The sequence below is a fragment of the Microcaecilia unicolor genome, chromosome 12 (genome assembly GCF_901765095.1).
Source record: "Microcaecilia unicolor chromosome 12, aMicUni1.1, whole genome shotgun sequence".
Taxonomy (NCBI): Eukaryota; Metazoa; Chordata; class Amphibia; order Gymnophiona; family Siphonopidae; genus Microcaecilia; species Microcaecilia unicolor.
Window position 1 is genome coordinate 71,830,093 of NC_044042.1, and position 27,316 is coordinate 71,857,408.

Consider the following 27,316-nt stretch of genomic DNA (forward strand, 5'->3'; position numbering starts at 1 on the left):
TTTGCATAATTGTTTTTCCAAACGGAAGCCCTGCTCGTCCATCCTATAATAACGGTTCGAGGCTGTCACCACTTTCAGATAAACTTTACATTGTTAAACCTCTCTTCACTCCAGCTTAACCGAAGAATATAATCTAGTCCTACATTTGCTTCAGTACATGCACAAACTTGTAGTTCTGAATTTTTGCCACTGAACACCACCCCAAACACATCAGAACTACAAATCCCGGTACGCACTGCGATGAAGAGGGCGTGCAGAAACGCAGCAAATCTGCGGACCAGACTAAGGTGGGAGGGGCGTGGCTTCCGCTGCTGCTTTCGCTCTACCCTGGGATGTGTAGTTCTCTTTCTGGGGGTACCGCCTCCCGAGTCCCTTCCCAGCTTGCCCCGCGCTGAGGCGGGAAGATGGCGGATAGGCGAAGGCGGAGGCGGCAGCGCGCTTCCCAGGATAGCGAAGAGTCCGGCACCGAGAGTTCAGGCTCCGGAGGTGGGCCTGTGGTACCGGTAGTAGCCTTAGCGACCGAAACCCCCGCAAGGAAGGAGGAGGGGGCCGAGTCTGAGTGTGTGAGTATCAGCGCCTAAGAGCCGAGTTCAAATCGAGCCTCGGGCATGACTCTTGTGCCCGCGCGCCGCGGAGGTCAATGGTGCTAAGATGTCTCTGATCCACCAACTAACTGTTCGGTTGAATCATTTCTGGGCAAGATCACCACCTCACCCTAAGGAAATCAGACAGTGAAGCACACTGATCCACTCTTGTGTTTCTCTCCCCGAACAGCAAGAAATGGATCTACTTGTGACCCGGCCTGCCCACTGTTTCAGACAGGATTCTGCCTGGATCTTTGGTGTGATTCAGTGGCGCGTCTTATCTTGTTTCATGCATGGATATAATAGTATGGTATGGTAAATGAGGACATAAAAACTGAAATGGCCCATCCACTCTGCCTATTAAGGTGGTTAGGGTTGTTACTGTTGTGCTTTGCAGATTACCCCATGTTATCATTTAGGGTTATAGGAACGTGGTTTATGTTTAAAATAAAATCAAAACCAAGATGGGGACAGCCTGTTTGGCTTGAATTAAGAGTAGGTAGCAGCCCAGTTTCTGATGCAGGCTAATATTTTATAATAAGGGTAAAGAACACTCTTAAAATCAGCAATGACATAAATCCTATTTCAATTGCTTATCAATGTTTTTGTGGGTGTGGCCATATAAAATTGAGTGATACAGGCCTTTTACCCCCAGAGGTGCAAAATAACTATGCACCTATGTCCATCCAGGTTGCTACCCCAAATATGGGTTTTGTGACCTCCGTTTGGAGTTACAGTCCACAGTTTGGGAAGCTTTGGTTTATGCAATCTATTTTCATTTTGTAAAAAATTGGTTTTAAAGCAGGGGTTAGTGAGTGCTATTTCTCCAGGATTATATGCTTGTACCAATATTTAGAACCTGCCAGCATTTCTACGACCCCTGAGGCAAGCGGGTTTGTCTCACCGAAACACGACCCCCATGTCGGGTCTATATGGTACCAATAAAGGTGTTTCATCCTGGATATTCCTTACATATACTCCCAGAGCTGCTACTTCTGTTGTCTTCTCTACTCTTTATGTCCTTGGATTTTCATAGCCCTGTCATCTCTCCCTTCCGCTGGTCCGATGGACGCTCACGTTGTTTATTTGAGTCAGCCTGCCTTTTTTTTCTGTCCTGGAGCTGGCACTGAGTCAACCAGGGAAAGTTTGCCCATTTCTCCCTCGATCAGCGAAATATCTCTGACTTGGGAGCAGCGGTCTCGGTCAGTTCAGCCAGGGCAGCTGAGTCATTAAGGGGTCCTTCCTGAGCATGGTGCTGTTGGAAGGCATCAACACCGAGCTTAATGTGGGGGGATGAAGCTGCTAAACTAGCACCATAAGATCTACAGCAGCAGGGAGATGCTTTAAAGCTACTACTTCAATAAATTTGTGCTGTTTCTAGTAAAACAGTTTCTCTGGAAATGGATTTAATGCAGATGTATAAGTGGGTAGATGCTTTGGAGACTAAAATGAATTTTTGTGGTAGAAAAATTAATATTAATGTAAGATTCTTTGAATATTAGAAGAAGAGTTGAGAACTTGGAAAATGTCCAGAGGAGACATTCTCTGAGATTTATAAATAGTAGCATAGTAGATGACGACAGAGAAAGACCTATATGGTCCTTCCAGTCTGCCCAACAAAATGTTTCTAAGTCTCTTATATTTAATCCAGCTAATATGTTAAAGAAGTACTTTTTTGAAGTACTTAAGATTCCTGAAACAGCATGTCCACCTATATCTCAAGCTTATCTTCCTCCCTTTGAGAAGACATCATTGGTCAGCCTGAAGAAGGATTACAGCTTTATTTTGATTCTTTAAATCCTATAGAAGTATTAGAGGCGCCAACTGATTTGGTGGAACAATCAGCATCACTAATAGTAGCCTTTGTTTTAGATCCCGCTGAGATTGAGTTTTGAAGGGTTTTTGGGTTTTTTTAAATGACGGAAAAAACGTATTGGTGGGATTATAAATATTTTTCTTGATGTTGTTAGAACAACCCAAAAGAAAAGGAAACAGATTTTATTAATAAGACGGGGTATTGCAACTGGGGGCTCGCTTTTGACTAATTTTCCATGTAAGTGTTTTTTGAAATGGCAAGGGTTTAAGTACATCTTTGACCCACAGCAATTGACTATCTCCTCCTAGGTCTTCTTCCCCTCCTACCTCTCCTCCAGAATAAGGAGATAGGACATATAGTCCATATATAATTTGAACAGGTAACTTCATCACTTTGTCCTTTGAAACTTGTTTATTCTTGAACTGACTGGGTTACACTCTCACTTTAGAGGACTTGGTGGTAGTTCTTGTAAATTTGATGTATTTTCTTTCTATTTTCTTGACAAGTAAAATTGCTTGATTTGTAATTTGATGTATTTTTCCAATTAAAAAAAAAATAGTTTATGCTTAAAATCGCATTTTATCACAAGCCCATAATGGATGTGCATGCAGCTCCCTGTTCAATGATAAATAATGTTGGAAATGCAAAAATTATTTGCACAGAATAGCAGATGTGGTGCAAATCCAGGTGCTGATACAGATTTTTGTATACAAGATATAGGTACTTCTAGCTCTGACTTATGTGTGCAGCCTGTTTGCACACCATTTGTTTACTGCATTGTGGAGCAAACTTTTTTTTTCTTCTTTACACTTGCGTTAGAACATAGTAACATAGTAGATGACGGCAGAAAAAGACCTGCACGGTCCATCCAGTCTGCCCAAGAAGATAAATTCATATGTGCTACTTTTTTTATTTGTACTGTCCTCTTCAGTGCACAGATCGTATAAGTCTGGCCAGCCCTATCCCTGCTTCCCAACCACCAGCTCTGGCACAGACCGTATAAGTCTGCCCACCCACCACCGGCTCTGGCACAGACCGTATAAGTCTGCCCAGGACTAGAAAGCCATGTTCTTTGTCATAAAGCATATGGAATAGACTTAAAGATCTCAATATGTATACTTTGGAGGAAAAGCAGGCTCATGGAAATATGATAGGCATTTAAATACCTTCATGGCATAGATACACAGGAGGTGAGTCTCTTTCAGTTGAAAGGAAGCTCTGCAATAAGGGGACATAGGAAGTAACCTAAAGAAATACTTTTTCACAGAAAGGGTGGCGGATGCATGGCACGGCCTCCTGGTAGAGGTTGCAGAGACAGATTGCATCTGAATTCTGGAAAGCTTGGGACGATTACATAGGATCTCTAAAGGAGAGGAAGGGATAGTAGATGTCATGGATGGGCAGACTGGATAAACCGTATTGTCTTAACATGTCTTTATTTTTCTGTGTTACTGTGTTGGACCCTTAGTATGTTTGAGGGCAGAGGAAATTGTTTACTACAAATAAAGGTTCATGGCACCAGGTGCCAGCCTGATTCTAGCTAAGCAAAGACCTGCCAAGTTCAAAACCAGTTAAGTAAAAATTTGTTGTGCATTAAAAATCTTTATCTCCATTTCAGAATCTTGCTTTACAAAATTCACTTCTTGTCAAAGAAGGTTAGTAGTGACAGCCTGTGACTCAAACAGATATTTTGCAAAAGTGGAAAACAAGGGTCCAAATCAGATGAAAAGATTGATTTATTAAGGCTGAAAAGGGAAAATAAGGAAAAGCTATAGTAAGACTTGTAAGAAATGTGCATGAACAGTACTCAAAGTAAATGGCGAAGTTCTTCAGTCCTTGTTCTCTCTCTCTTCTAGGAAAGTGAAGATGGTATAGCAGAGGATGGTAAGGAGCTCTCTTAGCAATACTTAATTTGGGAGTGTCCTGTCTCAGCTTTTGAAGAGACTTAACTGGCGTTTTCTTGTCAGAGCTGACTCTTTATTTTTGTCTCCATTTTTAGCTGTTCTCTCAGATTATGAAAGTGCAGAAGATGACTCTGAAGTGAGTATAAAATGTCTTTCTCATCTGCATAGCATTGCTGCTCAGGCTCCCTGAGGAGCCCGTGCCCCAGTGCTGTTTAACAAGCTCAGCGCAGAAGAGTGAATTGGGCTATGAATTCTTGGTGGTATTGTATATTAGCTCAGCATCTCTTAAGTATATTAGAGGTTGACTGTTAAAAGTATTCGGAGATTAAGGCAGGCTCTGTCTAAAAGCACATTTTGCAGAAATGATAATTTATTTTTAAAGGGGGTGCATCTTGCAGTGTGCAAGCAAGGTTATTGTTCTCTGCTGCTACACAGTGCATCATACTGAAATGGTTGTTTCTCAAACAAAGTATCTCCTTAAACACCCCTGATTATCAGTATTCCAGTGGGGGACTTAGAGGACATAAGGTTTTAAGGGGAGATAGGAATAAATGTCCATCCCCCAGTCATTTAAAACTTAATATATCACTTGAGTAGGCCAAAGTGGTTTACAATACTATACAAACATGTCCAAACAATAAAAAAATAAATGCATAAGTAAATACAAGGAACTCCATAATGTGATAGGAAAGACCTGTATACATTCATATAGAAATCATTTGCTCTGAAACCTCAAGTACATGGTACTGAGCCCTGGCTTTGGGGAAGGATAGTGAACTGAGGAATGTATCCTCACACATTCAGCATTAAGGCAAGGAAGAAAGCGGGGATGGTGTCAGGCTCCCAAAAATAGTTGTCTAGGATCGGACGTTTTTCTCAAGGTGTTTTCATACTCCCAACTGTTCCTTCCTCATTTTGGAAATTGTTATAATGTTTTACAAATGCACATCCTAAATGCAATAGCAGCCCTGATTATAAAATAGTGATCCTTGACTTGGCTCCTTCAAGTACTGTGAGGCAGTGTCAGCACGCGATGCTTTATCTTCTTTTAGGGGGAGGATGAAGAGAAGCATTCGAGCGAAGAGGAGCGCCCAAAGGTAGTGCTGAAGCGAGAGGGCCAAGCCGCTCAAGAGCCTGCCTCAAAAGAAGATGGAAGGGAAGCAAAAACGGAGCCGAAAGGAGCTGTCACTGGGGAGAGACAGAGCGGTGATGGACAGGTAGCTTTTAGCAACTTGTTTTGTCTAAGATTCGCATGTTTCATGATCTCATTGTTTCCAGTGCAGCCATTTCTTTGGCAGACCTGGGTTGGTGGTGTGGGTTGGCAGTAATCTGACCCGCCACTCTGCCTTTTATTTTCTGTGCCTGTGTTTATGAATTCTCTTCCTTGTGAATTGAGATTGGAACCAATATTCATTAAGTTTAAGGCTCAACTTAAGGCCTATTTGTTTACACAAGCTTTTTGCTTTATAAGTTTTGTGTTGGGTATGGGTGAATTACCTTAAGTGAAATAGATATTTGATATCATGGAATGATTATGTCATAACCAAACTCTGTAAGCCACATTGAGCCTGCAAATAGGTGGGAAAATGTGGGATACAAATGCAATAAATAAATAAAATAAAGATTTAATATGTTTCCCCTGTCTGTTTGGAATTCTTTTCTGTTTGTTTTAATTTTATTAATTGTATTTAATGTTTTAACATGTTCACTGCTCTTGTTATTCACCATATTAAGAGTGGTATAAAGCTCTAAATAAACCATAAACCTTGAAGTATGAGGGTATGAATCTTGGGGCTTACATAAGTAACAGAGATAAAAGACATCTGAATGTGACATATGAATGTCACACTTAATTACAGTCTGTCCAGTTTTTTTTTCACTGTGGCAGCCCAAAGGGTTTCAGATTCATCATGTCAAGTCTGTTTGCTGTTCTAGATTTGTTATTTAAGAATGCAGAGGGCAACATCCATAATCTGAGAGTGGGCAGTGTGACCAGCCTGTGTTTAATACTTGAGAGAAACCTGCCTTTGATCTTATAAAAAGATGTTCTTAGTATATGAGGTGTGTGATAACCTTAAATAGGAAATGAACCAAGATCCAAAGTCTTTGAGAAGATAGAGAGAAAATGCAGAAGGCCTTTACTATTCTGTGTTGAGAATGGAGAAGTAACCTACTGGTTAGAGCAGCAGGCTGACAACCAGGGAAGCCCAATTCAAATTCCTTGTGATCTTGGACAAGTCAGGGAGGGTAATGGATTTGATATATTGCCTTTCTCAAGTACAACCAAAGCAGTTTTATCATAGGCAGGTACCTTCTCTGTTCCTAGTGGGCTCGCAATCTAAGTTTTTGTAGTTGGGGCAATGGAGGGTTAAGTGACTTGCTCAGAGTCACAAGGAGCCACAATGGGAATTGAACCCAGTTCTCCAGGTTCTCAGCCCACTGACTAACCATTAGGTTACTGATCCACTGCCTCAGGTACAAAATTAGGGGCCCTTTTACTAAAGCTTGGTGCGTGCTAATGGATGATAGCATGCTCTAAGTGCCACATGGAGCCCTTAGGTATAAAATAGGAGGTGCAGTATTTAATGCACTCATGTGCATTAGCACATGCTAAGCTTTTAATAAAAGGGCCCCTTAGATTGTAATCCCTCTGGGCACAGGGAAAATATACCTAGAGGCATATTTTCAAAGCACTTTGGGAGGCTAAGTTCCATAGGTTTCTATGGAACTTTGGGAGGCTAAGTGCTTTGAAAATATGCCTCCTAGTGTACCTGAATGTAACTCACCTTAAGCTACTGCTGAAAAAGGTGTGAGCCAAATCAAAAATAAAATTATCTTTACTCAGGAGAGCACAGAGCCTGCTGAGAACAAGGTCAGTAAAAAGTCCCAGAAGCCCCTGGACGATGACGAGGACAGAAAAAATCCTGCTTACATTCCTCGTAAAGGGCTCTTCTTTGAGCACGACCTTCGGGGGCAAATCCAAGAGGAAGAGACCAGGTAATGCTTTAGGAATAGAATTTCTCTTGCCTGTCTTTAGGGGAAGGGCTGCAGACCCAGTAGTATCTCACTGTTCCACCTGACTTCTTTTCAGGCCAAAAGGCCGCCAGCGGAAGCTTTGGAAAGATGAAGGCCGTTGGGAGCATGACAGGTTCCGTGAAGATGAGCAGGCGCCCAAATCTAGGGAGGAGCTGATTTCCATGTATGGTTATGACATCCGGTCAGTGAACAGCACCGAGGACATCCGGCCCAGGAGAATGCGGAAACCACGGTGAGCTAAAGTGAGGTTGTGCGTGACCTCTCGGGATTCCTTCAGAATCTTAGGTTACTTGGTAGCCGTAACCACAATGCAGAACTTCAGCTGTTCATTTCATTTTGTATTTATAGGCCAACTTCCCACTCCTGAAAAGGAGGAATTAGTCCCTTTTAGAGATTTTTGTGTTATGTTTTTGTCTAAATCCATCTCCCACGTACTACCACTACTTAACATTTCTAAAGCGCTACTAGGGTTATGCAGCGCTGTACAGTTTAACATAGAAGGACAGTCCCTGCTCAAGGAGCTTACAATCTAAAGGACAAATGTACAGTCAGTCAAATAGGGGCAGTCTAGATTTAATGAATAGGTATAAAGGTTAGGTGCCGAAGGCAACATTGAAGAGGTGGGCTTTGAGCACTGAGAATGGCCGAATCCAGCTCACATAAATTCAAACAAAAGAAAAATACATATCCTTTGAATAACTCTCCTTGTCCAAGAAACTTTTAATGAACTTCTTTGACAAAGAAGTTGGCTGTAATTTTGGGAGTAGTGTCAAAAGCTGGATACGACTGCTCTCTGAAAGCCGTCTCCTATTCACAGCATGGAATTGTCCTGTCCTGTTGGAGCTGGGGTAATCTGTGACATAACTTCAGGCTTTGATGCTCTGAAGTCTCAGCAGTGGGACTTTTGAAAGCATCTCGGTTACAACAGCTTAATTAGTACAAGGAAGGGCACTGGTGCTTGTCATATGGGCTTGAGGTTTGTGTGCCGGAGAAACTGGCTGAAAATGCTAGAACTTGGTACCAACAATCTGATACCGTGAACTGGACATTTATTTGTGTTTTCTTTAGATTTGGAAGCCCGCCAAGACGGGAGCAGAACTGGTCCAGTGAAAAGCCAAACCGACCCCCTCCTCGATATCAGGGCCCCAGCAGTGAGCAACCCCCACGTAATTTCAATACCAGGAACTCCGGGGGATCTGGAAGAGCTTCCCAGCCCAGCAGCTTTCCACGGGCAGGAGGCTACAAAGAGAACCGGTCCAACTTCCGAACCTCAGAATCCAACGAGCATCGTGGCGTTTACCCCAGTGAACGTGTAAAGTCAGAGCACAGTTCCCATCGGACATGGAGCAGTGAGCAAAATATAACAAGGGCACCTTCCCCAGATCCAGACACTCTGCCTTCCAGTCAGAGCGACTCTGCTAAGAAAGAAGAGATCACTTGTGAAAACCAAACAGCGGCCCCGGTGGAAACTATACAACAGCCACCTCAGGACAAGCCCATAGAAAAGAAATCCTATTCCCGAGTGAGGAGGAGTAGAATCAAAGGCAGTGATGCTGTGAAACCACCTGAGGAACCACCTCCAGCAGAGGAACCACCTCCAGCGGAGGCACCAACCCCAGTGCCGCAGAAACAGGTTCAAATGGTGCCGCCACCAGCTGTGAAGAGTAACAGCTGGGAGGCGCCGGCAGATCACAGCATAGGTGCACTTGAGCAAGAAGTGGCTGAAATGACTGTTGGTGAGCAGAGCTGGAGCCCTTCTGTGGGACAGCCGCAGTTCATCCAGCCTCGGGAGCTGCAGGGTAGGCTGTGGCTTGTGCATTAGCGGGGGTGGGGTGTAAGTTGGGTCAGAGAGGGTCAGCATGTACACTCTGAAATGCTCTATTTTCTGCACTGACCGTTGCTATAGTTTTGGTAGAGACCAACTAAATTTTTGTTTCAGATTTGGGTTTCAGTCCGGTTTCGGTGCCGAAACTCCCCCACCCACGCATCTCTCCCATAGCCACTCCCCAGGCCTGTTCCTGCCCCCTGCCATTGCTCCATCGCAGTGGCTGCTGGGACCTCCCATGGCAATCTCGACATCCATTGTGATGGAGCAGCAACACTGGTCAGGAACGGGTGGGATTCCTTTCTGCTCCCAAAAATGCCACTAGACCACCAGGCCCTTCCCAAGGCAGGCCCGTGGAGGGCCTTATGGGGTGGAGGGCAGATAGGGAGGCTGCCATGGGGTGGGGTCAGCTTATGAAGGGGACATTTTTGGTTCGGTTTGGGAGAGGAAGAAGTGGGTGAGTTTTATTTACGGGTTTGGTTTCTGCTGAAACTGAACGGTCAGCTTCAGTTGCAGATTCGACTTCAGTAGAAATCAAAGATCCTGGGTTTGGTCAGGCTCTAATTTTTGGGTGGTATTGTTACCATTTCTTGCAAAGCTTTCACCATTGCTCAGGTGCACATCTGTTCAGATGTCTTGTCTCAGATCTCCAGCTGCGTGATCACCTTGAGCTGGCTGTGCTACCTTGTCCATCCTGGTTTTGTTACTCCTGATTTCAGAAGTGTTTTCAGTCTGTAGTCTGTTAACGACATTTCATCCTGTAGAATAGAATGATTCACAAAGCCAGATTATTCCATAGCCTCCCTCTAGACCGTCAAAGATGATTGTGCACTCCTACCAGCAGGTGGAGACTGAGAACCACTGAGTTTCAGATATAGGTATAAGTGAGCTATGCAGTCTGTTCTCACTCAGTCTGGGCAGATGATAGTAGTGGTAAGCTGCAGTCCTGTTTGGTGTTTTGGTCCCTGGGGGCAGTAGGGGTTGTTTTCCCTTTTCGGGGTTTTTAATGCCTTTTTGGGCCTCTGAGGAGATAAAAGAACTATTATTCCAAAACAAAGTTGATCCCAACTCTCTCCCACTCTCTGCTTCTGAACTGGGGTTGAGGCCCTTGGGCACCTGTGTTCCCTGGGAGTGTCGCACATGGGTGACTGAGTCCCTCCCCCTCTTTCGGGTGTAAGAACCTCAGCTGTGCTTTCAATACCAGTGGACAGGTAGTCTTGGGTGCCTGAGGGGTCTGCCCTTGGCCTTTGGCCATGCTTGTTGGAGATCTTTTCCACAACTTGATGTAACAAACAAACAAACCATAGCCTGTTTTGGGGCTTGTTTGAGCTATCTGGCTTTGATTTAAAAAAAAAAAAAAAAGAAATACCAGCAGAGACCGACCCGCTAGCGTGAGCAGTGCAAGGAGTCGGTCTCCTGCCTTTCCCGGGCCATTTCAGTTTTGCGCCACTTGGGTGTCCTGGCAGCAGTGTGGCCTTGTGCTCAACAGGTTTTGCTGAGGGCGCCATGAGTTCACAGCGCCTGAAGCAATGTGTGGCCTGTTAGCTGCGTGCTGTAGATTCGGTGGGACACTGTTCGGCCTGGGCTGGCAAGGGCTTGTCGAGGTCAGCAACAGAGTCGTAGGCGGGTGGTTCTGGTACAGTTGCTGCTGCATCGGGCATACCAGGGGAGCACTCGATGGCAGCAGTTTTGATTTTGGTGGGAACTGCTGCCATTTTGCCCTCTGTGTCAGCTGCCTCTGGCTGCTTCGGTTTATGACTCGGAGTCTGCAACGGTCCCTCAGGCTTCTGGGGTGGATTTTTCTCCATACTTTGTGTTGGCCATGCCCAAGGCCTTTTGCCTATGTTGAGGAGTGGCCAGTTTCTGCAGGGTCTTCAGATGCTGTCCCAGGGGACCTGTTCCTCCCCACTTCTCTCTCCTGCCAAAAAGCAGCAGGTGGACGCGAGTGTGGAGGAGCTGTTTGAGGCTTATATCCTGGTATTAGTTGAGTGTCTTGTTTGGCTCTAGCTCCTGTTACAAATACAATTTTTTTTTTAAAGGGAGCAGAAGTACTTTTCAGAGGTATCTGATTCCCTGTCTCTCCCCACCCAGATCATTGAAGCCTCCTTTAGTAGACAGCATGGTGTTTGTGCCATGTTCTATTCTGGCATTTTTGCTTCCCCCTCCCCCATTAAACTCTGGAATTCATTGCCTGAAAATGTGGTAAAGGAGGTTAGCTTAGCGGAGTTTTAAAAAGGTTTGGATGGCTTCCTAAAGGAAAAGACTTAAATGGTCTTGGGGACAATCCACTATTTCTGGGATAAGCAGTATAAAATGTTTTGTACTTTTTTGGGATCTTGCCAGGTACTTGTGACCTGGACTGGCCACTGTTGGAAACAGGATGCTGGGCTCAATGGAGTGAGTACCTTATAACCTGATTGTCTCAGGTTTAGCACTTGCTTGTGCATGATTGTCTTAGCACCAAAGGAATTAGTGTTTCCTTAGCATTCCTCCGGACTGGCCCAAAATTCAACTGATGGGTTGTGTACATCTTCCAGCAGGTGGAGACACTGACTCTGGAGAGAGCCAATAAGAGCCCTGGCTAATTGTAACTAGACTTAGTATTATCAGGCTCCAGCAGGTGGAGGGTGATGTCTCTCTTTCTTCTGTATTTAACATAATAATCTTTTCTTTTGATTCTGGAATTGAGAGTGACTTAGTTATTCTGTATGCTTAGCACCAGAGGAATTGGTGTTTAGAGACACTACAGTTGGAATTCAGCCTCTATGTATGTCTTCTCAGGTGAAATTCGGTGTGAGTTTACTCCTTTGATTTTCAGAGGTGCCTTTGTTTCCAGTGCACGCCTCATAAGAACATAAGCACTGTTATACTGGGACAGACTGAAGGGCCATCAAGCCCATTATCCTGTTTCCAACAGTGACCAACCCAGGTCACAAATGTGTGGCAAAAAGATCTCAGAACAGCAAAACAGATTTTATGCTAGAATATCCTAGAATATACTGTGGATTTTCCAAAGTCCATCTTAATAATGGCTTATGGGCTTTTAGGAAATTATACAAACCTGTTTTAAACCCTGCTAAGCTAACTGCTTTTACCACATTCTCCGACAACGAAGTCCAGAGTTTAATTACTCATTGAGTGAAGAAATATTTTCTCCGATTCGTTTTAAATGTACTACTTAATAGCTTCTTTGCGTGCCCCCTAGTCCTAGTATTTTTGGAAAGAGTCAACAAGCGATTCACATCTACCTGTTCTACTCCATTCAGTATTTTATAAATGTCTATCATATCTTCCCTTCAGCGTCCAAGCTGAAGAGCCCTAGCCACTTTAGCCTGTCTTCATAGAGCTGAAGGTTTCCACGTATCATCAACGATGACACCTAGATCTTTTTCCTGGGCGGGGACTCCTAATGTGGGACCTTGCATCACATAACTATGGTTTGGGTTCCTCTTTCTCACATGCATCATTTTGCACTTGCTCACATTACATTTCTGCTATTTGGATGCCCAGTCTCGTAACGTCCTCTTGCAATTTTTCACAATCCTCTTGTGATTTAACAACTTTGAATAACTTTGTGCCATCAGCAAATTTAATTACCTCACTAGTTATTCTCATCTCTAGATCATTTATAAATATGTTAAAAAGCAGCAGTCCTAGCACAGACCTCTGGCGAACCCCCCTATCCTCCCTTCTCTGTTGAGAATACTGACCACTTAACCCTACTCTTTCTATCTTTTTTTTTTTTTTTTTCAAAACTTTATTGTAGAACATGGCAGAAATACAAAACTGAAAAGACAGCACAACAATATGCACTCAAATCTTCTATCACAACCAGCCCCTACCCCAACCCCCTCTTGTTCTTTCCCCCCTAACTATATCCCATCTCCACTCTTCCCCCTCCCCCACCTTTCCCATGAAGGACCATGTTCTCTTCGCAGAACCTTTCTCCCCTGCACCCTCTAGCAAGATATAATATTCATGTTAAGATCATTGTGGTGGGCCTGATGCTCCCTTCGAGCGCCATTGCTGATAAATGTCACATGGAAGGAAAGCATTTGGTTGGTTCACAAAGCAGTCAATTCATCTAATAAACATAGTCCATCTTCTTTAGAACCTGGGCAACCGAGGGTAGAAATGGCTTCTTCCAGGCTGCTGCAAGATCCAACTTAATTGCCATGAAAAAGCACTCCTTCTTGATGCCCACTGGCTTGAAATGAAGCAAACAATATTCCACGCTAACCGGGTAAGCATTTGTTGTAAAGTCTGCAGTAGAGAAGTCCAAAAGGGCTGTACCTGTGAGCAAGACCACCATATATGATACATAGTCCCCGTTGCCCACAATGTCTCCAGCAGATTCCAGAGCTGATTTTAAAAATTTGAGCAAGGCGGGTGGGGTACCAGCGATACATTATTTTATAACTATCCTCCATGAAGCTACTAGCAAGTGAAACCTTCAGTAAATACCGAAAGGTAATCTCCCACTGTTTGAATTCCCAGTGCCTACACAAATCCTTTTCCCACTTTTGTATACTACTATATAGGGTCATTTGAGTTAGCAAGGCCTGATATAATTGTGTAATATTTAAGTATTTCTGGATATTGAATGCAGTGGGGTCAATATCAGGTGTATAAAGCTGTGAATAATAGTGTAGGAACACACCCTGTGAATGGATGCACTGTCTGGAGAGTTCCCGTTTCATCCTGAATGCTAGTGATATAATTTTTAGTTTTTTGTTTCTGCAACTTATGTGCTAATAAGCGGCTGGCCTTATTGCCAAATTCAAAATGGGATTGATGTACTCTCTGAAGAGTATCTGCGATCTCTGCCATATGGAACGTCTGAAGGTCCATCTGAATGGCATGAATTGATTGCCCTAGGGCTGAAGTCAATCCCTGTTGCTTCGCTTGTTGTTCCAGTCCCTGTAGTTGAGCCAACAAAGCAGTTTCCTGACATTGTCTGGTTTTAAGAAGGTAAGATTGCAAAACAATGCGTTTAACCTGGATCACCATCTTAAGGTCCTCCCAGAGAACATCCGGAGTGATTTCCCCCATGTCAATAAATTGTAGATATTCCAATATATCTCTATTTGTTGCACATTTTCAGGCATCCTTAAAAGGGCATCACTAAGTTGCCAGTATGTGGTTCGTACTTTTGCAGGTTAATATATCTAGTCCAAGTATCAATGGGGCATGACCAGACCAAGTATATTATGAGATATCAGAAAATTTTGCCCTACGCACCATAGACAGATATCCAAACCAATAGTCTATCCTAGAGTAGGATCTATGTACTGAAGAAAAATAAGTATAGTCTTGCTGAGATGGATGAAAATGGCTCCAGATATCTACAAAATTCCAGCGTGCCAAAAAGCTCTAAAAATGTACTATCACTTTGAGCATATTGCGTCCCCCTGCTGAATTATCTATATGTGGGAGTAATGTAAGATTGATGTCCCCACCCATGAGAAGAAGCTCAACCTCAAGATGAGCAAGTAGCAATGTGGAGACATCTTCCCAGAAGACCTGTGGAGAATTGTTGGGAGCATAAACATTCAAGAGTGTAAAAGTGGTAGACCCCAACTGTAAGATAATGAAAATAGATCTCCTGCCTCTATCCCTTTATAACCTTTTTTATCTCCCACATGTGCGTGAATGAAAAGCCACCAGCACTCCTCTGGTCTTAGTGTTTTTCTTATTAGAGGAAAAATAAATCCGAAGATATTTCTTAGAAACACAAAGATGCTCATGCCTTGTAATCAAATGTGTCTCCTGAATCAGAACCACATCTGCTTTTAAATGTGTTAATTCCTTGAACGTCAGCAGGTGCTTCTGTGATGAGTTCAGCCCTCACACATTCAGGGTCACACAAATTAAACAGACCATACAGTCAGCCTATGGGAACAGAGATGAGGATAGAGGTACTGAACATCAATGAATATCTTACAGACCAAGCCAACCCATCCTGTACGGTGCACACGCCCCTCCCACATCCCATCCATCAACTTATCCATCCTTCCCCTTCACCCCACGTCCTTTAGAAACCACACTCATTCAGCATGAAGGAGGAATCATGTCATCTTACATTGCCCTATATTTTTATTATTTATATAATTTGCTTCATGGAATAAACCTCTTAATCGAAACCAGTACTATTGTTCTGGCAATGGCCTCAAATATAATAACGGTGAACAGGTTTGCTGAAAGCTCATAAAACCTGTGCACGTTCTCATCGCGTTGCAGTCTACTGCAGAATAGGTCAGGCTTCCAATCCCCTCTGATAATTCCACTTAGTAGATTGTTAATATCCAGCAGAAAAACTGTATGGTTGAGAAAATACAAGGGAAAGTCAGCCCTCATGTTTTCTGCTGTGTGTGGGGAGCAGTTCCCAAACTCTGCCTCTTCAGCTGTTTATTATTAGGGACCCTCTGCCACTTAGGGGTCGCTTTGGGGCCTCCGGTATCCTTGGATGTCGCCATGGGGGCCTGAGCAGCCTCTGCTGATCCTGGGAAAAGTGCTTCCCCTCCTGCAAGGAATGCACTTGTTGAAGCTTTCTTTCATAATAAAACAATAAAGTGAGTGGATGCTTACACTTATATCAAACGTCTAAAGACCTCAAGAACTGTTTGAAGGGGCACAGTTCCATGTGCCGTTGGAGTGTGGCTCCTGCCAAATCCTGGTATGCTTCCACCTGGTACGTATTCCATAGTATTTTATCATTGGAGCTTGCTACTTGCAGCACCTGCTCTTTCAGTTTATAATCCTTGAAACAAACAATAATATCCTTGGGCCAATTATTGCGTGGCACCCCCAGCGTTCTGTGAGCTTGGTCAAGGTGTACTTGTTCTGGGGGCAGCTCTTGTTGGCTGCCAGTAAGCATAATGCTAACAATTGTTTGTACCACCTTCTTACTGCTATTATATTCTGGAGTCTCTGGGACGCTGCAGAATCACAGGTTACAATGGCAGCTCCAATTCTCCAAGTCTTCTTGCTTAGCATAGATATTCTGTGCATCAGTTTGGGCCTCCCTTATCTTTTATCTAACATTCCCAAGGCCTCTTCGTGCTCATCCTACTTTTGCTCAACGTCTTCCATTCTGTGGTCTGTTTCTTTAATTTCGCCACATAGGTCAGTTCCATGGCTGCCAGTTCCTCCTGCAGTGCTTTTTTTTTGTTGTTACATTTGTACCCCGCGCTTTCCCACTCATGGCAGGCTCAATGCGGCTTACATGGGGCAATGGAGGGTTAAGTGACTTGCCCAGAGTCACAAGGAGCTGCCTGTGCCTGAAGTGGGAATCGAACTCAGTTCCTCAGGACCAAAGTCCACCACCCTAACCACTAGGCCACTCCTCTACTTGGATTTAATTTCCTTCAACCAGTTAGGTTAGTTTGGTGACCCCTTTTTGCACTGGGTTCCTTCCAGCGCTGGACAGCAGAAGGTGTTGGGCCGTGTTGGCCATGCTCCAGTTGTGGTTCTGCTAGGGGGTTTGGCGGTATGTTATTTCTTTTCTCTCCTCTTTGCTAGTTCTGCTTGGCTGTTCGTACACTGATTTTCAGGGGACTGCACAGCTCACGTATACCTATATCTGAAACTCTGTGGTTCTCAGTCTCCATCTGCTGGTAGGAGTGCATGAAACCCTGTTGATATTCTGCCCTAGTGTGAGGTTCCATTTTAACGTATCAACTGACCCAAATGGAAGTGAGAACAAATAATTCCTGTTCACACAGATAATCAGTTTTTTTGACCTGGCAGTTTTATTTTTACTTCTTTTATACCTTCAGCTCACTTGTAACTAGGGCTGTGATCTAACACTGTAAATCGTTAATTTTATACTCCATCCCATAAAAAGCATCCATAAGCTTTTCATTGTAGCAGCAATCCCAGCCATTGGGTGTCACCTTTGAGTAATGACCAAAACTCCTTCCCCTCCAGAGGCTGTAAATGGCCTGCAAGCAGAAGATCCAGTATGTAGAGAATGACACGGGGGCAAAGTTTGTCTCTGTCCCCGTGGGCTCTGTCCTCGTGTGCAGAAGCCTTGAACAATTATGATTTTATATTTAAATCTTTTTATGAAAGTATAAAAAGGAACAACATGCTGTGTGGCTGTTGTGTATAAATTACAAATAGAAAACAATAACAATGAGCAGCTATAATAACCCTCCTCACCACCACCCTCCCAACCCCAACAGTAGCTGATTTCTACTACCCCAAGGAATCCTAATCCACCATGTTAAACTGTCCAGAGGTACAAAATACAACCCATTCTGTATGCCCTAGAGGGGACAAATATGTCCTATGAAGCACTGTTATGATTTTTTAATCTGTGGATGAATAAGTCATCAACAATCTCAGGATTCAGTCTAGCTCTCCTGTCTTCCACAGTCCCTCCTGCAATAGAAGATGTCTTCTTAGAAGATGTGCTGGTAGCAGGATGTACAGGATCCCTCCCATGCAAATTTTGCTCGTTGTGGCCAGCATGTTTGCTTGTTTTTCCAAAAAATCAAAATACCGTTGTCTGCATCACTCAAACATAAGTAACAGTCCAGTTCATTAACAGGCTTCAAAGTAGAAAATGACACAGGGACAAAATTTGTCCCCGTCCTCGTGGGCTCTGTCCCCATCCCTGTGAGTTCTGTCCCTGCCCTGTCCCCGCAAGCTCTGTCCCCATCCCTGCGGTTACTGCGGGTTCCCTCCCTGTGTCATTCTCTACCAATGTGTTTATTGAACTGGGGATCTTTTGCATGGCCGTGCACGGCATTACCACCAAGTCACTAGGCCAGTCTTTTGGCTTTGTTTTGCATTGCCTAAACAAGTGGTGATGACGTCTGATACTCAAGGGCCACACATGGGTCAGGGTTTCAGGATAACCCAAATGAATGCATATGAGAGAGATTCTCGTGCATACTACCTTCCACCGTATGCAGTGGCGTTCCTGGGGGGGGGGGGGGGGGGGTAGATGCGGTCCGCCCCGGGTGCACGCCGCTGGGAGGAGTGCCGCGCGCGCCTGTCCTCCGTTGTTCCATGCTTCTTCTCTGCCCCGGAACAGGCAGAGAAGAAGCATGGAACAACGGAGGACAGGTGTGCACGGCACCCCCCCCCCCCCCAAGCGGCGTGCACCCGGGGGGGGGGGGGGTTCCCTCCCGGGGGGTGTCCTTTCACCGGGGGGGGTCCGCGCTGCATGCAGGGGGGGCGCTGCACCTGGGGGTGGGGTGGGGTGCATCGCCGATCCGCCCCGGGTGTCAGCCCCCCTAGGAACGCCACTGACCCTGTGCAGATCTCTCTCATGGATATTCATTGGGAATATCCTAGAAAATGGACTTGTGTGTGGCTCTCGAAGGCAAGAACTGAATGCCACTGGACTAAACCAAGATCAAATTCTTCTTAATTTAGAAATGAAAGTTTACATGACTGGTGATTTTCTTGGCAGTTCAGTTTCTGGTCAGTAGTGGCTGTCAGGTGTAATTAGTGCTGTGCTGTGTTGCAGGTATCCCAAATCATATGCATATGGGAAGTGGGCCACCACGGTTTAACCGAATGGAGGAGATGGTATGTATGAGTTACTGATTCTAAAACTCTGCCCCAAAGAGTGTGCACTCAAATAACCATTTGCAAAAGGCAAGTGAAATCACCTTGACTGGTATCTTGATGAGAGCTCTTTGAGGAGGTTAACCTCTGTCAGTCTTCTGAGTGCTGTGAATGGACATGAGGAACATAAAAGATGAGGCAAGGGAACTTAATGCTAAGCCCAGTTCACCATCAGAGGATCCTCCAGGAGAAATAAAAGCTTTTAAGGAAGAAAAACTGTGTTTTCTCTGTTCTTGCTAGAGAGAATGATAGTATCGCCTGTGGAAAGTTAGTGGCTCATCAGCGTGTGTTCGCATGTTTTATGCTGTGTGTCTCACAGTCTCACTGTTGCACAGTATTGAACATAACATACTCTGATTGGTGTTGCTGTGCCTGCCAGGGCCCACCAGTTCTATGATGCATTTGAGTAGAGAACATCTTAATTTTAGACATTGATGTTTGGAGAATAGGAAGGAACTTATTTCTGTTTCTTTTGCCACCTCAGGGGGTACAGGGTGGCCGTGCAAAGCGCTACTCTTCCCAGCGGCAGAGGCCTGTACCTGAGCCTGCCCCCATGCACATCAGCATCATGGAAGGGCACTATTACGATCCCTGTGAGTCTCTTCCCCTCGTTTGTTTGACAGTTGCTTTCTCGCTTCCCTCTGGGCTTCTGCTGAATTATTTTTTCTTTCTTCCAGTGCAATTCCAGGGCCCAATTTATGCACACAGCGAGAGTCCGGCACCTCTGCCTCCCCAGGGTATGATCGTTCAGCCAGAAATGCACCTCCCCCACCCAGGTAGGTATAGGAGGGAAGGCTCCTTCATTGTTGATTACTGACTGTTGGTTAGCATGTGTTGTGCTGATTTCAGGTAAAATCTTGCGCAGGTTGGTTGTAACAGTGTGTCTTTTTTTTTTTCTGGGTGGGAGTTGGGTACTGATGATTATTTGGATCCTTTCCTCTTGCTGCCACTTTACTGTTTTTAATTTAATTTAAATGTGTTTATTCTTGTTCGCTTAACCATGCACATATTAAATGCAGATTACAGTAAAAGTAAAATAGTATATCACAATAGCCGTAACTAAACTACAGTATAAAATAAAAAAAATGATACAGTTCAAAAAAAAAAAAGACAAAACAGGATTAACCCATACTAGCAAGACTGGCTTCTCATCCAGGGTGCTTTTGAAATAGCCACATCTTCAGAGAATGACTAAGTCATATATTTATATAGAAGGTAATTTTATAGTAATTTTTGCACATATGTGGTCTGTTATAAAATTCCAGCTAGCTTAAAAGTACATGCGTTGACAGGATGGCATATATTTTTGCCAGAAGGCTTGTACATCTGCAGGATTGGCAGAAGTGGGCAGATATTTGATTATACAGTAACACAGTAAATGATGGCAGATAAAGACCTCCATGGTCCATCCAGTCTGCCCAGCAAGGTGGCCAGAACTATACCCGGCACTTTGTGCAGGCTCCGGTAACCCCTGCTTAAACGTTAATTGTCAAGTCTCCACCATGCCAGCCATATAAGCAGCCAAACATGATGGAGTCTTGGTTATAACCACATAGTCTCTTAGCCAAATTCAAACAAGAGATTCCAACAGGCAAAAGCGTACTTCTACAATTCGACATGTCTAGTGCATTTGACACATGGTAAGTCACAACATACTACTAAGCATACTAGAATATTTCGAGATTGGTGGAAATGTACTTAGCTGGATCAAGGGTTTCCTAACCAATAGAACATATCAAGTGAAATCAAATTCAAACATATCACCACCATGGAAAGCAGACTGTGGAGTACCTCAAGGATCACCACTCCTTTTCAACCTAATGATGACCCCACTAGCCATGTCCTTATCCAATCAAGGCCTCAACCCTTTCATATATGCAGACGATGTCACAATTTACATTCCATACAAACATGACCTTACAGAAATCACCAAAGAAATCAATCTCAGCCTAAACATCATGAACTCATGGGCAAATTTATTTCAGCTAAAACTTAATGCAGAAAAAACACACAGTCTCATCCTCTCATTCCAATATAACACGAAGAAACCCACCAACATAACCATCTCAGACAGGCTGAAAATTCTCAGAGTCATAATCAACCAAAACCTCACACTAGAGAGCCAAGTGAAAACTACAACGAAGAAAATGTTCCACTCAATGTGGAAGCTCAAACGAGTAAAACCTTTTTTCCCGAGAGAAATATTTCGCGACTTGGTACAATCTATGGTACTAAAGCCATCTAGACTACTGTAACGGTATCTATGTGGGATACAAAGAACAAATCGTAAAGAAACTCCAAACTGCTCAAAACACAGCAGCCAGACTTATATTTGGAAAAACGAAATTCGAAAGCGCCAAACCCCTACGAGAAAAACTACACTGGTTCCCAATCAAAGAACGCATCGTGTTCAAAATCTGCACCCTGGTTCACAAAATCATCTATGGAAAAGCCCCGGGATACATGACAGACCTCATAGACCTACCAACCAGAAACACATCAAAATCAACACGAACATACCTAAATCTCCATCACCCAAGCTGCAAAGGACTCAAATACAAATCAACCTACGCATCCAGCTTCTCCTATATAAGCACACAACTATGGAACGCATTACCAAAAGCCGTGAAAACAACATATAACCACCTGAAATTCCAGAAATTACTAAAAACTAACTTGTTCAAAAAGGCATACCCTAACGATACAACTTAAATGCTTTAACCCAGCAACACAACAAAACCAAAGCTCATACTGGACATAACTTAACTCTTCTTCTTACAATTCCCCAATGTGTCTGTCACACATGAACTTTACCACAAGCTCACTTTGTATTTGTTTTAACCGGTATTGGCGATCGCCTCTGCGGTACTATGTAAGCCACCTTGAGCCTGCAAATAGGTGGGGAAATGTGGGATACAAATGTAATAATTAAATATCATCCAAGAATTGCTGACAGTATTCAGTTTACCTGTCAAGATATCTTCCACTCCCCCCTGAGCTGCACAGCACCATCACTCGCAGCACATGACAATAAAGTGATCTACAACACTGGAGTTGCCCAAGCTTCACCTGTCTTTTGCCATTTGTGGGACACAAATCATAGAAGGGTGTCCAGCATTGGCTTCAGTTCCCACTACTCTTTCCCAAGATAACACCTCAACAGCCATGTTGGGTTTTTTTGTTTTGTTTTTTAATTAGCTTTTTATTATTTATTTATGAACATTTATACCCCACTTTTTTCCACATCAAGCAGACTCAAAGTGGCTTACAATCAGGGGTGTGCTGGTAAATTGTTAACAGGGGGCTCTCTCTCGCCAGCAAAGTAAAAGAGAATTCAGGAGGGGCCCAAGCCCACATGTTGGGATCCATTTGTTAAAGTAGCCATGGAGAACCGGCTCCCAAAATTCTTAAAAACTTAACAAACGGCTCTCGAGAGCCTGTGAGAGCCTGCTCCAGCACACCACTGCTTACAATGTACAGGAATCAAATACAATTACATTAGATAGGGTAAAAGGAACAGGGTAGGAAGTAAAAGGGAAAGGGTAAGAGAGTCTAAAATGGACTGTGGAAGACCAGATGCTGAGATGGATCAGGGTGGCTTGAACATCTCTTGGCAAGATAATCCATAATTGGGAACTGTAGTAATACCCAGGAAGGAAAAAACCATTGGAATCTTGCTTTGCTGGAATGCTGGAGCTTGCAATTAACAACATTGACTGCGTTTGTATTTCCCGCAAATGCCTGAGGTAGATTCCCGATGCTGAGATGTTGTGGAATGATGTGAGCAGCTTTCAGCGGGGTAATACATTTAAATAGAAAAACAGTGATCAACTTAAAACTAGTCCAGTGAAGCATGGCTACACCTATAAACAAGTAAACCCCAATTCCCTCCCCTCTCCTAACCTACCCTATTATGTGGTGGAGTCCAAAAACCTCAACAGCAACGTTGTGATTAGTATTTTGATAATGGAAAATGCCCATATATAGATGATACATGACCCCCTTTAAAGCGCAAAACCTGTTATCTAGGTGCTGAAGGGTCTGTTCGGGGGTGGGGTCTCTTCTGCACATTTGGTGGTTGTGTCCCAAAGTAGTAGAGTATTGGAAGGCGGGAGTGAAGGTAGCAGAGAAAGATTTGAGGATAGACCCAAAGGTTCTGTTACTGGGAATGATAACTAAAAATCTAGGAAGAGGGAGCAGGAGCTTAATAAAAATGGGAATGGTAGCAGCAAGAAATGAAATAGTGGAACACTGGAGGAGTAGATTGGGGCAAATAGTTGGAAAAGCCTATGGACATGTGAAATGAAGAGGAATGGAAAAGGCTAGTAGCTTATCTAGGGAGAGGGCCTATCTGTTAAGGTTAAGAGGGAAGTGAAAGGAAAGGAGGTGTAGGGAGTTGGAAGAAAGGTATAGGTTGGGGTTCTGGATAAGTGTTTAAAAGGACAGAAATGTACATTAAAAATAAAATTAAAACATAAGTGGGGAAAGCATGAAGAACATGGCTCATGGTAACTCTTTCCAACCTGTGTGTGTGTATATGTATTTTTTGTGTGTGTTTGCGCTACATGTTTGGTGATATACGTTTGGGGGCTCAGGCAGTTTACGAGGTGGTGGGGCAGTTGCATGGGGTTGCTTTTGGGAATGAGGTAGTTGGCAGGAGAGTATATTTTTGGATGTACGTCAGCAGAGTGTGGGTCAGTTGGAGGTCATTTTCATAGGTGGTAATTCTTGTGATGGGGTAATTGCAGGTTGTTTTTGAGGGTAGGGCAGTTTGCAGAGTAGTGGTGCAGTTGAGGAAGGGTAATCTTGGGATGGGCAGTTTCTCGGATGGTGGTGCTTTAGTGGTTGGGGCAGTTACATGGGATTTTTGGGATGTGGAACAGTTACAGGGACTACATTTTGGGGGTGAAGCAGGTTTCAGTGTGCTGGGGCTTTTTGCAGCATAGGGTAGGGAAGGGGGTATTTGTTTTGGTGGGTGGGTAATTTGCAAGGTGGTGGGATGGTTATTTTTGTGGGTATTTTTTAGGTATGGGCAGTTTGCAGGGTATTGCAACATAGCTTTTGGGGGTTGGTGCAGTTTGTGGGATAGTAAAGTTGATGGGAGCGGGGGCAGTTCTGAGGATTGGGGCAATTGTTGGAAAGTAAATTTGGGGGATTGGGCAGCTTGGAAGACTATGCTAACATGCACATTTTTCAGTTCCAGGTTTACATCCGCACCAGTCACCGGCTCCTATGACAAACCCCAGCTTATACCCTCCTCCAGTCTCCCTTCCTCCTGGACAGCCCCCACCACAACAGCTGCTACCACCACCTTATTTTTCTCCGGCTGGGGTCATGAACTTCGGGAACCCTAGCTATCCGTACGCTCCAGGAGCCCTGCCACCACCTGCACCACCTCACCTGTACTCAAACACACAGGTAGTTGGGGGTGGAGGGGAGGGTGCAACTCAGTTACTGCCCTTTTACTCATTTGGATGAGAGAGTTTCCTGCTATAAAGTTTAATTGGCTATTCTTATTCTCTCTTCCAGATGCGCTGTTTTTAGTTCAGTTTTCTTTAGTGGTTCACAGTGTGGGGAATGGGAGACTGGTTGCTCCCATAGCACCTCTTTCTTCTGAGAGCATCCTGTTGATTGCATCCAGCCTGTTGGGCGAGTTTGGATAGATCTAGTGCCTGTTCTTGCATTGCTGTTCATGACGGGAACCAAAGATTCTGATGTTTGGGTCTCACTGCCTGTAGCACTGGATTGATGGCCTATCTTCTTTGTTTTTAACCCCAGGCTCAATCTCAGGTGTATGGAGGAGTGACATATTACAATACAGTACATCAGCAAGTGCAGCCTAAACCCTCCCCCCCACGAAGATCATCTCACCCAGTCACTATCAAGCCACCACCTCCCGAGGTACCCTGCACAACTAGCTTCTGATCTATGGATGTCTGGGTTTGGTAATTCCTTTGGTAAATTAATACTTAGAACCTCTAGAGCACCTTGAGGCTGAGCAGGTTACCAGAGTTTCACAGCCCAAACCTGCCAGCTACTTCAGGGTGGCTGTGGTCTTACAGCCTGGGGTAGAGCTAGGACTGAAGCCCGGTGGCTAGAACATAAGAAGCCACAATGGTCCTTCAACTGTGGCCAATCTGGTCTCTTGAAAGTGTAGATCCCTCCCATACTATTCACTGTCAAAAGTAAGACCTGATAGCTTCTGATGGACCTGTTCTCCAGAAACTGGTCCAAAACCTTTTATTAAACACAGCCATTCTACTCACAGGTTGGGATGACATTTTCTCATTTTGTAAACTACATAGAGATTCTAGGTGGACGATGGCAGTTAATCGCTTGTGTAACTTCTGAGTGTTGGAATGCAGTACCGTGCTTACCATTCAGAGCAGTTGCAGATTCCCTCACCTACCTGAACAATATATTTTTAGACCAGCAGAGACTGAGAGATCTAGGGACAGCAGTAATCAGGCTTTCCTGTTTCACTTCTCTACAGCAGCCTTACAAACATGATTGTAATAACATTTAGCACACATGTTTTATATCTAGTAGTTTAATGATGTGCGGCCTTTTTCTGTTCTCAGGAGAATCACAAGGAGAAGGCAAGTACATAGAGGCTGGCTGCTCAAGGACATACCCTGCAGAGAGCTGTGAGCACATCCCTTCTTCCTTCCAGCCTGACACCACCAAGGCACAGTTACCCGTTTCCCATGCACTCGGCATAGCACGTTATGTTTCTCCCATGCTGTTTGGGGGGGGGGGGGGGGAGTAGAATTCAGAATCCCTCACAGTGAGGGTACCAACACTTCTGAGGGATGGACTTTGTCCCTTGTACAGATCTGTGTTCAGTGATGAGTGTAGATGGTGCAGGCTGTAGAGTAACATCGTCTGTTCAGCCAGCCAGCCACTTCCCTCTTACTATCCAGTTCCTAGATGTAGTGGCCAAGGGTGAGCAGGATTCGATCAGAGTGTCACAAACTGCAGCCACATGGGTTCATTGTTAAAAAGCGACTGCCCGCATTTCAGAGGTTGGATTAAATGGTCTGCCTGATTAGAAGATTCTTTTTTTATTTAACTTGTGCATGGGAGTTGGGGTTTGCCTGTTTATTTTTTTTCCTCTTTAGAACGTTACTTCTGTGAAAGGAAACCTACACATTAGGAAAGCAACATCTTTACTGTCTTGGTTCAAAGTTATCTTCCTGACTTGTTTGCTCTTAAATCTGATTGGAGCAAGGCACTGCTGTACTGTTACCACCACTAGAAATGTTGCTTGCTCGATCTTTTTTTTTTTTTTTTTTTGCAGTCTCACCTTTTCTGCCGAAACCTCCTCCCCTTATATCAGGGGTGCCTGAGCCCAGTGTTGACATGTGTTAACACAGTGTGCTGGGTGAAAGAGAGGTGGTGGGGTGATGAGGAGCCTGAACATTCCATTTCTGTATGGTGCAGCATCCGTGAGCTCTTTCACACTATACTGAACAGTAACATGTTTAGAAATCCCTTTTCCCTTGTGCTGTTCTCTGTTGTGCTTCAGGCTTCTTTCCTGTGGCTGTCATTTAATTTCCTTGTGTTACTTGAGTTGTCAGGCAAGTGGCTGTACCGTTTGGTCCTAACCTCCTCTATCACCCCATAATCTGTACACATGTCTTGTGATCAGCCTTCATACTAGTTAGGTTCTACTGTATGCACTGAAAGGCTGTGGGGCTCCCTTCCTCCCATCAGTGGTCATTAACTTTATGCTCAGTGTTGCTGGTGTGCATCTTGCAGCCAAAATCTAGGCAGGCCATCTCCAAACACACCCTCCCTACATGGCTTTCGAGCCAGCAGTGCCATAGCCAAGCATTTGGGTCTGAAAACTAATGGGAGCAGAGCCACCAGCAGTGGAATGAAGCTTCCTGCAGTCTGAAACCCTGCTGCAGGAGTGAAGGACAAAAGAGGAACCTTGGTGCTTTTTATTTCTACTGAGTTATTAGTTGTCTCCCCCTGCTTGTCATTCAGGATTTTTGGGACAGCCTCCGGTTTATCTTTCCATGCACCTGACAGATTTGGGTACACAACTTTTTGTTTGCAGTTGATAACTTGTCTGTTTTGAATTTGAAAAGTCAAATACATTAAATAAACCCTTAAACTTTTGTTTTGTTTGTCTGCCTTAAGGCTTCATAATGTATTTAACACATCGATCTGTTTACTCCTCTGACCTAACAACACTGTGATGGTTCCTTCATTTGAATTCAAGGTCTATATAGTTGTTACCTGTATTTTGTGGTGAGTCAGTGGAAATAAGAATAAAATTTTAGAAAGGTGAATGTCGTCTTTATTTTCATGGCGTCCTGTTTCTGATTTTTATTTATATTTTGAAACCTTGAGCCACAGGTTTCTTTCCTTTTCTCATTGCTGAAAATTGCTTTTCAGTTTACGGATGAACTTGGAAAGTGGAGTGGAGTAGCCGCCTAGTGGTCAGGCCACTGGGCTGACATCCAGGAGAGCCAAGTTCAAATGTGATCTTGGCAAGTCACTTAACCCTCCATTGCCTCAGATACAGAATTAGATTATAAGCCCTCTGAGGACAGCAAAA

At 44.1% G+C, this 27,316-nt stretch overlaps 1 protein-coding gene across 1 annotated transcript; it reads left to right on the forward strand.

Annotated features, from left to right (window-relative positions):
* Positions 1-363: 363 nt before the first annotated feature.
* CASC3 (CASC3 exon junction complex subunit) lies at positions 364-27,047 on the forward strand. The gene is made up of 13 exons (XM_030220842.1): positions 364-563; positions 4,257-4,284; positions 4,400-4,440; positions 5,357-5,521; positions 7,150-7,301; positions 7,396-7,572; positions 8,409-9,139; positions 18,647-18,708; positions 19,232-19,340; positions 19,425-19,523; positions 23,945-24,165; positions 24,526-24,648; positions 25,329-27,047. The coding sequence occupies exons 1-13, from the start codon at positions 405-407 to the stop codon at positions 25,356-25,358; spliced, it is 2,097 nt and encodes a 698-aa protein (XP_030076702.1). The 5' UTR covers positions 364-404; the 3' UTR covers positions 25,359-27,047.
* The last annotated feature ends 269 nt before the right edge of the window (positions 27,048-27,316 follow it).

Bases quoted from the DNA above. Each gene is read 5' to 3' on its own strand.
- CASC3 (XM_030220842.1), top strand. From the start codon at position 405: ATGGCGGATAGGCGAAGGCGGAGGCGGCAGCGCGCTTCCCAGGATAGC. The intron at 564-4,256 runs GTGAGTATCAGC...TCTCTCTTCTAG, and splicing joins AGGGGGCCGAGTCTGAGTGT to GAAAGTGAAGATGGTATAGC. The intron at 24,649-25,328 runs GTACCCTGCACA...TTCTGTTCTCAG, and splicing joins TCAAGCCACCACCTCCCGAG to GAGAATCACAAGGAGAAGGC.